The following is an 11,472-nucleotide window of genomic DNA, read 5'->3' on the forward strand; positions in this document are numbered from 1 at the left end:
AGCTCATTTATTGCCTATAAAGTGCTTAGGACCGTGCGTGGCCAACAGTAAGTACTCACAGAGTAGCTGCTGTTATTATTATCGTTACCTTATGCATGAGGTAGTTCATTTTAATCCCCATTTAGGAAATTGAATCACATGCAAACTGGTACAAGACCCCCCCTTCTCACCTAGACTTTTCTGCTAATTAAAAAGTGTATTTCTTTTTGTTGTTGTTGTTAATCCTCACCTGAAGATTTTTCCATTGATTTTTTCCGAGAGAGTGGAAGGGAGGGGGAGAGACAGAGAGAGAGAAACATCGATGTGAGAGAGACACATCGATTAGTTGCCTCCCGCACGTGCCCTGACCGGGACCAAGGATTGAGCCTGCAACCCACGTAGGTGCCCTTGACTGGAATCCAACCCCAGACCCTTCAGTTCACAGGCGGACACTCTAACTACTGAGCCAAACTGGCTAGGGTGGAACGTGTACTTCTTAATGTCTTGGATTCTTTTATTCCAAAGCCATTCAAGTGTGGCTGGCTCTATGTATGAAGCAGATGTTTCCGACCTGCCATGACCAGTCTGGCCTGTTCCCATGGGGATCACAGGTACCACACTAAGCAGGCAGGTGAGTTTACCTGGTGAGCACTCCTGTGTTAAAGAGAGAGGGCAGATTGGAACCCACTGGCTGGTCAGCGGCAAGCCGAGTGATGAGGATTGTGGGGTACAGACTTTCCCTTCTCAACACAAGTCTGTGCTTAGAATTGTGCCCTTATTCTAGAACCTTATTCCAGTGCCCTCAAAGCCTCGCTCTCAAGGAGCGGAACCGGGAGCAGGAGGGGCACTGGCAGTGGGCAGTGTGTGCCAAGGGGGAGGGGGTAAGTAGCTGTGGTTCTTTGTGTGCTAGTCATACCTTAAGGAGAAATATTTTCCTTCCTTAAAAAATAGTTTGAGCCATAGCTGGTTTGGCTCAGTGGATAGAGCGTCGGCCTGCGGACTGAAGAGTCCCGGGTTTGATTCCGGTCAAGGGCACATGCCCGGGTTGCGGGCTCTATCCTCCATAGGGGGCGTGCAGGAGGCAGCCGATCAATGATTCTCTCTCATCATTGATGTTTCTATCTCTCTCTCCCTCTGCCTTCCTCTCTGAAATCAATAAAAATATACTTAAAAAATAGTTTGAGGGCTTAGGAAAAAAACAAACACTGCAATTAAACACACACACACACACACACACACACACACACAACAGGATGCTTAAAGCCAGTGGTTCATAGTTGATGTTTTTGCAGCCTGTTTGCCCCACTTTATACTTCTACTCTCAACTTTTCTGTTAGATAGATTAAATGCTAAATAAAATGTAACTTTTGGTACCAGGTGTTTTAGCTAAGTAGACATTCTTGACTGGCACAATTATTAAATTGACAGTGACCTTTCTTCACCTGGCTCCCTGGAGTGGGTGGGTGCTGTCCTATGTGCCTGTAGCACCCAGTGCTGTCCCCATCACAATAACATTGGACATTTTAGTTCTCTTCTTGGTGCTGGACACGAGACCATGCCCACGGATAGTCTTATGTAATCTTTCTAAGTGCCACTTTGTGACGCTCAGAATGGTTATGGAATTTGCTCAAAGTTTCCAGCTAGTAAGTGGTGGCCAGGATTCAAACCCTGGCGGCGTGACTCCACCCACAACAGACTCGTAACCACCCGCCTGCTTCTGTCTCCTGAAACAGTGCAGGCTTATACCCGAGAGCACTCTAGTTTCCAAGGTTACGGCATCACACTTACGCTGTTCTAAAGTAAAGTTGGGTTATCATCTTTATACCATTGTTGTTGCTCCAGGTATCTCTCAGGTCTGAGGTACAGGAGAAGAGAGATTATGAAAAGTTATTGTTAGCCGCTAAAATTTCCTGCAGGCACAGCTCCTCATACATGGCTATCGGAGTCTCTGGAACTCGGAGGAGTTATCGGACCAGTTGTATTTGGCCTTTCTCTCCTGTCCACTTGAATCCTCCGGTTCAGTTGCTTGGGACAATCCATTTTTGAAAATCAGGGTTGTATACCATACACATTTATTGATTTGTAATTATTTTAATGGGAGAATATTTAGATGTCACTTCACAATAAACCAACAGAGAAAAGTTTTTGTTTACACACTCATTTTGCCAGTAATCTTTTGTTCTAGTCATGTTTCATTTATCTACTTTTTTATTTAATTGGAGCCAGAATAGACAGGTGGCATCATGTTTAAAATAAGAATATAGAAAAATGTTATAGGTCCATTTCTAGGCTATCAAGAGTACTGTTAGTGCTGTTGCTGGCACTAACTTATTAAGTCTTTCTTTGCTTGCCCTGTTACTGTTAATATTTTAAAAATAAAATATTTTTATTGATTTCAGGGAGGAAGGGAGAAGGAGAGAGAGAGAAACATCAATGATGAGAGAGAATCATTGATTGGCTGCCTCCTGCATGCCCCCTACTGGGGATCGAGCCCACAACCCCGGCATGTGCCCTTGTTCAGAATTGAACCTGGGGCCCTTCAGTCCACAGTCCAATGCTCTATTCATTGAGCCAAACCAGCTAGGGCTGCCCTGTTATTGTTTTTTTAATGAATAATAGGGTTAGTCTTCTAAGAGGGGGAGTAATAAAGTAATTGGAAGTCAGTTTTTTAAGGGAGACCTGGCCCCATTCAGAGAGAAGCAGAATCTCATTCAGCGTCAAGGGTTGACTGTCAGGAAAAGAGAAGCAGGCTGCCCGCTCTGGTCCCCATTACAGTGGACGTGAGCTCCCTGCTCTCCAGGTCTGGGACAGCCTCAGCATACAGACCAGCTCCTGCGTGGCTCAGGACCCAGGTGGGCTGGGAGCTGGTGGAGGGAGTTCATCAGGGTACATGCTTGGAACAATTTGTGTCTCCTCCTCTAAGCCAGGACAGGGAGTGTTCCTCGGAGCATTTAGTCTCCTAAGACGAAGAGAAGTGAACAAAATTCTTTCTTACCTGGTAAAGAGAGAATCTTTCCTTAAGTCTTAGAATAACGCCTGGCAAATCATAGGTGTATGTATTTGTTGACCTGTGACAAGAAGGCCTCGGCTTTCCTGTGTGATCGCTAAAGTGCCATGAGAACTCAATGCTCTGTGTCTTCCAAGTCGACTGTTAGGACAGGTCGAAAGGCCGTGCAGGAAGCAGAAGGGCTGATAGGAAAGGAGAAGTGGAAGAGATGGCAAGCCAGTGCCTGCGTGGGCTGAATGTAATCAGTCCCCATCTAGGCATGAGGGGCTGGATGGCACTGATGTCCGTGGACAAGATCAGATCTTTGTCACTTTACTTGGCATTTAAAAAATGAACGAGGAGTTCAGTTTGTAGCTAAGGATTGGTTTGGCTGCTCACTTTAAAATGCAAACGTAGCCAATGGAATTATTAGTATAAACATTGGGTCTCAGTTTTGCATCTGAAACAGAGAGAAGAATCATCTGAACTGAGAGAGAATTTATTAGATCGGTTTTCTCCATGATATGTCCCAGTATTCAGTTCTGGGTACTTAGCTGATTGTCATGATAGACCTTGTACAGCCAATGCTTGCTGACCTGCCTGAATGTCATTTTGTCATGCTTCAATGTTCCAGTGAATTCTCCCATTTATACCTCGTTGATTGATTCATTCAAAATGTGGAGCCTACAACACGTGACTCCCTCTCGCCTCTGTCCCAGTCTTTTCTATCTTCCTTTTTTTTCTTGCTATTTTTTGGAAACTGGTCACCTCCATGGAAGGCTCTTTATCAAAACTATGGTTCAGGTCAACCTCTGAAGGTTGGAGTACTTGCTAGTATTTGTCAAGCTCTCAAGTGTCTACTGTACATGCTCAGGGCATATTTCCTGTGGTACGAGTTCTGAGGAGTATTTTGAGTTTAGTTGACTTTCAGTTGCATCACAAATCCTGTGCCTGGTGCCCGATGTGTCTACCTCCAACAGAACTCTGAAGCACATTAACATAAAGAGGCCTTTAGAGGATGAAAGGAAATAGTGGTTAATGGCTTGGCCCCCTGGTGTCTGCTCAGAGGGGAGGAAGCTGAGGTCCAGAGTCGCCCAGTTCTCCAGGACGAGACCCTGAGTTCCCGACTGCCTGGTGCCTGCTCGTTCCACTACCTTCCAACCATCCCACTAGGTGACCACTTCACACTCTCACTTCCTGCTTTCCATTGTCGTGAGTGTAGTTAAGGGAAGAGAAAACACACTGGCGGCTCCCTGTTTCTGACATACGTGGTAAAAGTCGGAAGGGACCACCACCAAGATCAAGGCTACTGGGTGGAATTAGGTATGGTGGAATAACAGAACAATTCCAAACAAATGAATCAATTTCTCCCATGTCAGAGCTTACAGGTGGCTCTCCGGGGCTGGAATGGGCTCCATGGTGTTAGGGGCCAGACTCTTTCCACTTTGTTTCTACCATGCATAGCTTCCACGCCCACAGTTACTCTCTGGTCCAGGATGGCTGCTGAACATCCGTCATCACACTCACATTCCAGCTAGTCTGGAGGAGCAAGGGCAAGAAACACACCCCTCTCAACAGAGCCTTCTGAAAATTGCACACAACACTGAGCATTCACTCACATGGCTACATCCAGCACCTACGGAGGATGGAATGTACTTTATTCTGAGTAGGTACATACCAGAGAGAGAGAGAGAGAGAGGACACTGGCATTTCTGGGATGGAGACATATGGACTAGATCTGGATTACATGGATCCATTTTATTTATTCAGCAAATATTTATTGACGGCCCATAGTGTTGCTCAGCACCAAGAAAGCAGAGAGAAAGCAGACACAGTTGCAGTCCTTAAGACGTTTGTCTACATAGGGAGACAGACGCCAATCAAACACAAACACACTTGTATAAACTGGGGCAAGAGCTGTGGGGGAAAGGGACACCGTGTGCTGTGGGAGAAGGTACCAGGGATCTGACCAAGCCTGAGGGTTGGGAATGGGCAGAGAAGCTTTGCCCACGGAAGTGACACTTGAGCTGAGAGACAGAAAATGAGGGGTGGGAGGTGGCTAGGAAGAGGGTCCCGGGTCAGACCCCGAGGACCCCAGACTGGTGACCACTGTCTCAGTTTGCCTGGGACTGAGGGATGTCCTGGGACATGGAGCTTTCAGTGCTAAAACCAGGAGAGTCCCAGGCCAGCCAGGATGAGTTGGTCACCTCCCTGGAGGTCACATTAATAGTTGGGCTCTTTTATTATTAATTTCAGGAAAGGTCCTTTATAGGTAAGGTGGCTCCCAGCCATAGAAAAACAACAGCTGACTGGTAAATGTCACCCCTCACATGGGCCAACAGAAGAGGTGCAAAGCACAGGCCGCTCTTGCACGCAGTTGGATGACACGACCAGTGAGACTTTCCTTGATCTGCATGATTTCTCTTAACCGTGATTTTGGAAATGAATTGGCATGTGATGATATATTGGAGATAACAGCAACAGCCAAGGGTGGAGGCAGCCTTACCCCACCGCTCTGTCTCTCAGCACCGGCAATACATTGGAATCACTTGGGAACTTAAAAAGTTAATGGGAAAATGCCCAGGGCAGCCAGGCCGGGTGATTCTCTGCTCCTCAGAGAATCTCAGGCGCCTCAGACTCCGTGTGCGTGGGAGGCCTGGGGTCTTGTAGACGCAGGCGCCCTGGACTGTGGTTCTCAGTGCCCAGGTGGTGTTGATGTTCCTGCGCCATAGACTTGGAGTACAGAGCTCTCGTGTGTGATGTGATGGTGTTGAGGCCACCGGCTTCTCTTTAGGAGCACAGCCCTGAAGGATCACGTAAAGGTAGATGGGCTTGTGAGAGGAGAGAGGTAAAGACTTGTGGGGAGGACAGGGAGCTTCTACCGTGTGCTTCCATCCATGGTGGGCCCATCCCAACATCTCGTCTGGTTGCCGGGGATGGTTCCTGGGTTCAGAGACGAGTGGCTAGGACAAGGAAGAGACAGTGAAGAGTGGCTGGGACAGTGCAAACCATGGCATGTGAGCACTGGTTCAGAGAAGGTTTAATCTACTGGAAGTGATAGCTGCCTTCTAAGTTCATGCTTGTTCGTTGTTTTGAATTCTTGGAAGAGAATCACTCAGTGGAGGCAGTATGTATGTAGTTTAGTTCAGAGGGCACCCTGACCTTGAGTCAGAACACATGGGTTCAAGTTCAGACTTCTTGCTTTCTCTGGGCTTCAGTGTCTTCACCTCAAAGATGGGTGTGACAGCTCCTCAGGTGACCAGGTGCACAGTGAATGAAGAGTCAGCTTTCACCTTAGAGGTGCCTTCAGGCCAGTGGGGGACGCGTCATGAATATGCCTACCTGCAGTGTGGGCCTACCTACAGTGTGGGCGGAGCACAGAGGGAGCACCTGGGGAAGGGAATCAGGCCTTGGAGAGCCAGTGGCATTCCAGTGCCTTCAGCGCAAAGCATTCTGTGATTCTGTGAAAGATTTGAAAGCTTGTCATACAGAAGAGGAATCAGACAGGAATCAGACGTGTCTCATGACCCCAAGCAATAACGACTTAAATTGTGGTTACAGATCTGATCACATCAGCCTTTTGCTTAAAACCCTTAGGGCGCTTTCCTTGCTCTTCAGTTAAACGCCAGTGTCTCTCACCGCATCTAAAGGCCCTGCTGACCTGAGCCTGGCCGGCCTCCCCTCCCTTTCCTGGCCCCAGGAACTCTGGTCCATCCTCAGGGTCTCAGCTCTGCCCCTCATCTGACACAGGTCTAGGTCGGTTCCCATGTTACCTCTGCTGACAGAGCCACATTCCTTTCCTCTGGGCCCTGGCCGTGGTTGTGCTCCAAACACACCTGGAGGGTCCATCTGAGAATCGCCCCTACAATAGTCTAGTCTGTTGTGTTCACAACTGTAGCATCAGCTTTTGGCCTGCAAGAGGAGCTTAATCTATATTCATAGAGTAATGATTGGTTTTGAGCAGGAAGAGAGAAACATTCCAGAAAAGGAAGTGGACTCCCACGGAAGAGAGTGAGTGCCCATGCGGAGAGGGATGTAACACTGTCCAAGAGGAGACGGAGGGGAGACTGTATCAGGGACTGGAGAGTCTGCATCTACGGGGTTAGTGCCTGTGGTTACGGGCACTCTCTCATGGCTGATTGTGTTCCAATTCTCAGTCGTCACTTCTGGTCTCTGCCGTTGGGGGGACTCTTGCGGATCACAGAGGCGGAGTAATTTAGCTGAGGTCCCGCAGCTAGAAAGTGGCAGAGTCCCGGGCCTGTTTTGCCAAACCCATTGCCTGTACCCAGCCAGGGAGCCTGCTGGCTGGCTGGCTGAAGTGACCCTGGAGTTCTGGGATTTCCCGGGAAGGATTACCTTGCTCCTCACCTGAAGCTTATCCCACCTGCAGCTTTGTGATTTAGTAGTTGGGTGGGTTTTAAAACCCTTCCATGGTTAGACAAATAAACTTAGACCTTTTAATATGACGGGTTGCATTTAACACTCCTAAAGATGTGCCCAATAAATAAATAAATAAACACATCTGAGCTCTGATGGTATCACACACACACACACACACACACACACACACACACACACACACACTCACACACACACACTTCTCAGTGTTTGGCAAGGAGCAGTTTCCTGTTGTATTACCGACACTCCTAGTTTCGCCGGAGCCCTGGTAAAACAAGCCCAGTCCTGTGGGGGTTGTGCTAAACGCTGAAGTAGGTTGCACGACAGGGCTGCCACGGAATGTCTTGCTGGCCATGACTTTCAAGATAAAAGCCTTTCACTGGGTACTTCTCCTGCTCAGTGATACGGATCTTGTAGTTGTTGGTCATAGCACTTTACTAAGTGGAAAACTGTCGTTTCTTAATTGAGCAGAACTAATACCTGAAATGCAAAAGCATACAGAAAGTCTTTTGACGTCACCATTTCAGAGGTTTATTAAGAGAATTTTTTTTCCTAAATATTTCTCCCCTGACTGATATAAAAACAACCGTCCTATGGTTTTACAAGAGCCAAGACCATTTAAACTCAGTTTTTCACACGGCCGTGCTGACCCTTGGAAAATCTCTCATAGTCTCCCAGTGCTCCCAATTATTAGAAACCTTGATGGCCTATCAGGATATGTTCTGCATGTCCATCATTCTGTTCCCATATTGCTGAGTTTGCTTGGACGAATGCTTTATTCTCAAGCCTCTGAGTTTCTCACACTGACCTGAGAGAGCTGGCCCACTGGGGAATGGAGGTCTGCTGCTGCCTGGGCATCCCAGGGCTTGTGTTATTCTGTGTCCTGGCCAGTCCCCCACACCAGGAAGCGCTGACCCCGGGGAGCGTGGGTGGTGGCATTGTGGGCCTGGACAAGCTGACCAGTAGCCTTTCCTGATGGGAAGACATCACAACACCAGATCATGAGCTCCCTGGGGCAGGCTGTATGTATCCCCCCCCCCCCCCCCCCCCCCCCCCTCTCTTACTGATGACGCTCCAACCAACTGAGCCACCCGGCCGAACAGGCTGTGTATCTTTCATGTCACTTCACTGCCTGCCAGCCCAGCGCCCAGTCCACATGGGAAGAAGTATAAGCAAAGGGTGAGGGGCACGGGGAAGAAGGTCTTTCCAGGCCCTTCCCTGCCCGCTTGGCCCAGTGTACTTCTCTCTGTGGCACCTCCTTCCCTTGATCAGAATCACCCAGAAGGAGTCGTGTTTTTCAAAGGGATTAGTGTTCCATGACACAGCTCAGAAAAGTGTGGAAAATTTACCCAACACCTCTGATGTGCGTGTGAGTGTGTGTGTGTGTGTCCTCCCTTCTGCACTCCGCCCGCACCCCCCACTGCTTTGCCACAGGGGGAGTTACAGCTGCCTGGGAGTGCCGCCTCCCCACCCCCTCTGTCTGCTTCCTAATCCACCGGTCTCTCTTGGCCACTCTTTCTTCCTTTCTTCCATCTCCTGGTGATTAACCATGACATGGCATTGCAGCAGATAGAAATATCTGGTGTCTTTATTAAATTAAATTTAGCATTTTTTACCTTCCATTTTTTTAGCAAGATCATTTTAATGTATGTATATATCTTCATCCCCTCTGCTGTCTCCAACATTGCACTGAAGCTGCCTTTTAGCTCAGGCCTAATTTTCCCCTCCGTGGCCCACTTGGTAGCCCTTGACCCACCATCTCTGCTTCAGGTGCAAGTCCCGGGGCTGGGAGTTTAGTGCACAGAGGGCTCCAGGCCCTGCTGTGCTGCAGGCGGAGATGGGGAGGAGAAGCAGGGGCAGTGGCAGGCCAGGGAAGGGGAAGTAGGAAAGGGCCTGGAGCAGCGTGGAAGCTCCAGGCCAACCAGACGTTGAGGAGTTTCCGTGAGAGCGAGCCTGGGGCTCCCGGGGGTCTCCGCACGCTCACCCGGTTTCCGGCTCTTCAGTGTCTTTTAGTTTTGTTTTCAGGTGTTTTTCTTTCTTTCTTTTTTTTTTTTTCTTTTTGGTTTCCTGTTTGAATTATTTCAGCTTTGGTACATTTTAGCGAACGGAAAAAAATTCTAAGTAGAATTTTACCACAAGAAACGGTGGCATTTCTCTCCCCCCAGTTTTAGTCTGTGGTCCCATCTGCCATATATAGTCTGAGGTCACAGATGAGATTTTAGTCTCAGCCACGTTGTTGATTTCAGGAGGTTCTGGGAATTACTCAGGGGAGTCTTTACTAAGTGTAACTTCTGATAGTGTGGGTTGGGGTCTCTGGGCGTGTTTGAGTACTGATGACGGGGGCAACGTATGAGAACTAGTTAATCTGCTTTCTAATATGATAGAAACACCTGGTGCTTGTATATTGCACCTCTTTTCAGCCACCACCCAAGTGGTCCAGTCCAAAAGTATTAAAAAGAAATGTCCATTTTTGTCACTTGACGAGCGTTAAAGAGGATCAAATCTGTAATTCCCGGCAATGCTTCTGTTTCCTGCATCTCCTTGCCACCCTCACTACCTGGCGATTCTCCAAAGCCTCCTGCCACCCACACTCCCTTCGCTTCTTGCCCTTGCTCTGGCTGCTCTGTTTATTATGTCGGATGACTGAATCCCTGGTGGTGGGACCTTCTCTCCCTTCCCACTAGTGTCAGATCCCACGAGGCCAGTTCCGTGCTAGGGAGAGGACTTCCCCAGGGTGGAGGGTGCGGGGGGAGGGGGTGGTGGGCAGACAGTTGCTGAGTTCTCCGTGGCAGACCCGCAGAAGGGGGACCCAGGTGAAGACTCTGACACAGAGAATTTGATGCACTCTCAGCTCTGCTTGAGGAAATGAGATTTGACGGGGCATCATCAAAGTTGGGCTCACGATAGTGTTTGTGAGGCCCCTAACTTATGGTGTTCCCTATCTGCTGTTTTGAGTGGTCATCCAGTTACTGACACATGCAGGAATTTTTTTTTTTAATTCTCTCTTTAAAGGCTTTATTTGCAGTGGCAAAGCTGATTGGAAGATTCCTCAGCTACGTAACTCAAAGGCAAGATAACCTGGTTTGAGTCATTTGACCAAAAACGGTGGGCACACCAGGTAGAGGGCAGCGGGAGTTCAGGCTTCTGTTCTAGGCATGCCTGAGAAGGTGGGATTGAGCCTCATGTGTTTTTCTGATAAGTTGATACTATCACCCTTTCTTGGGTTGGAGGCAGGGTTTCATTTTGAGGATAAGGACCGGAGGCCAGAGAAGTGTGTGTGTGTGTGTGTGTGTGTAGGAACAGGGAGAACCATGACTTGCAGTGAGTCCTGCTGGAGGCCTGGGCAGCTGCATCACAGGCCTCATGCTCAGAAGGCCCTGTGTGGGGTCTCAAATCAAATACCCTAGTGGCCAGATGGTGGCTTGAGGCATGCAGCAGGTCAGATGGAGTCTGTGACACGTGGGAGCAGAGCCACTCTGAGGGCGCAGCCAAGCCCCACCTGAGAGGCCACGGGCTCTCCAAGTCCATGGGCAGATGAGACCGCCCAGTGGGAGGCAGGCAGATGCTGTGAAAGGCTCTTCCCAAAAGAAGAAGTGCAGATTGCAGTGATAATTCATAGCTGGTGTGGGACTCAGGGAAATGGGCGCTCCCGGGCCCGGGTGGGAGTGTTAATTGGCAGTGTTGCTTTGGAAGGCACTTTGGCAACATCTGTCAAAACTAAAGATGTGCACACCCTTTGACCCAGAGTTTCCTCTTCTTGAAATTATCCTAAGAGCTGTCATGAGCCACAAGGGCTGTTGGGGAATGTTTGTCTCAGCAATGTTTGTAAGTAGAAAATGGAAACAGGAAAGTGTTTATCAATTAGGCAATGGCTAGGGAGGTGATGGTCTGTCTTTAGACTGCAATGTTATGCATTCTTTAAAAAGAATATCGTAGCCCTGGCCAGTGTGGTTCTGTTGGTTGGAGTGTCATCCCATGAGGGTTCGATTCCTGGTCAGGACACATGCCCAGGTTGCGGGCTCAATCCCCAGTCGGGGAGTGTACAGGAAGCAACCGATCAATGTTTCTCTCTCTCTCTCTCTCTCTCTCTCTCTCTCTCTCTCTCTCTC

At 48.7% G+C, this 11,472-nt stretch overlaps 1 protein-coding gene across 1 annotated transcript in view; it reads left to right on the forward strand.

Moving 5' to 3' along the window:
• Positions 1–555: 555 nt before the first annotated feature.
• The window catches only part of FAM105A (family with sequence similarity 105, member A), a 20,314-nt gene continuing 9,397 nt past the window's right edge, over positions 556–11,472 (forward strand). Inside the window, exon 1 of the mRNA XM_005871064.2 lies at positions 556–610. Within this exon, the coding sequence (XP_005871126.1) occupies positions 556–610 (55 nt within the window). The remainder of the gene's footprint in view (positions 611–11,472) is intronic.

The sequence above is a fragment of the Myotis brandtii genome, unplaced genomic scaffold (genome assembly GCF_000412655.1).
Source record: "Myotis brandtii unplaced genomic scaffold, ASM41265v1 scaffold328, whole genome shotgun sequence".
Classification (NCBI taxonomy): domain Eukaryota; kingdom Metazoa; phylum Chordata; class Mammalia; order Chiroptera; family Vespertilionidae; genus Myotis; species Myotis brandtii.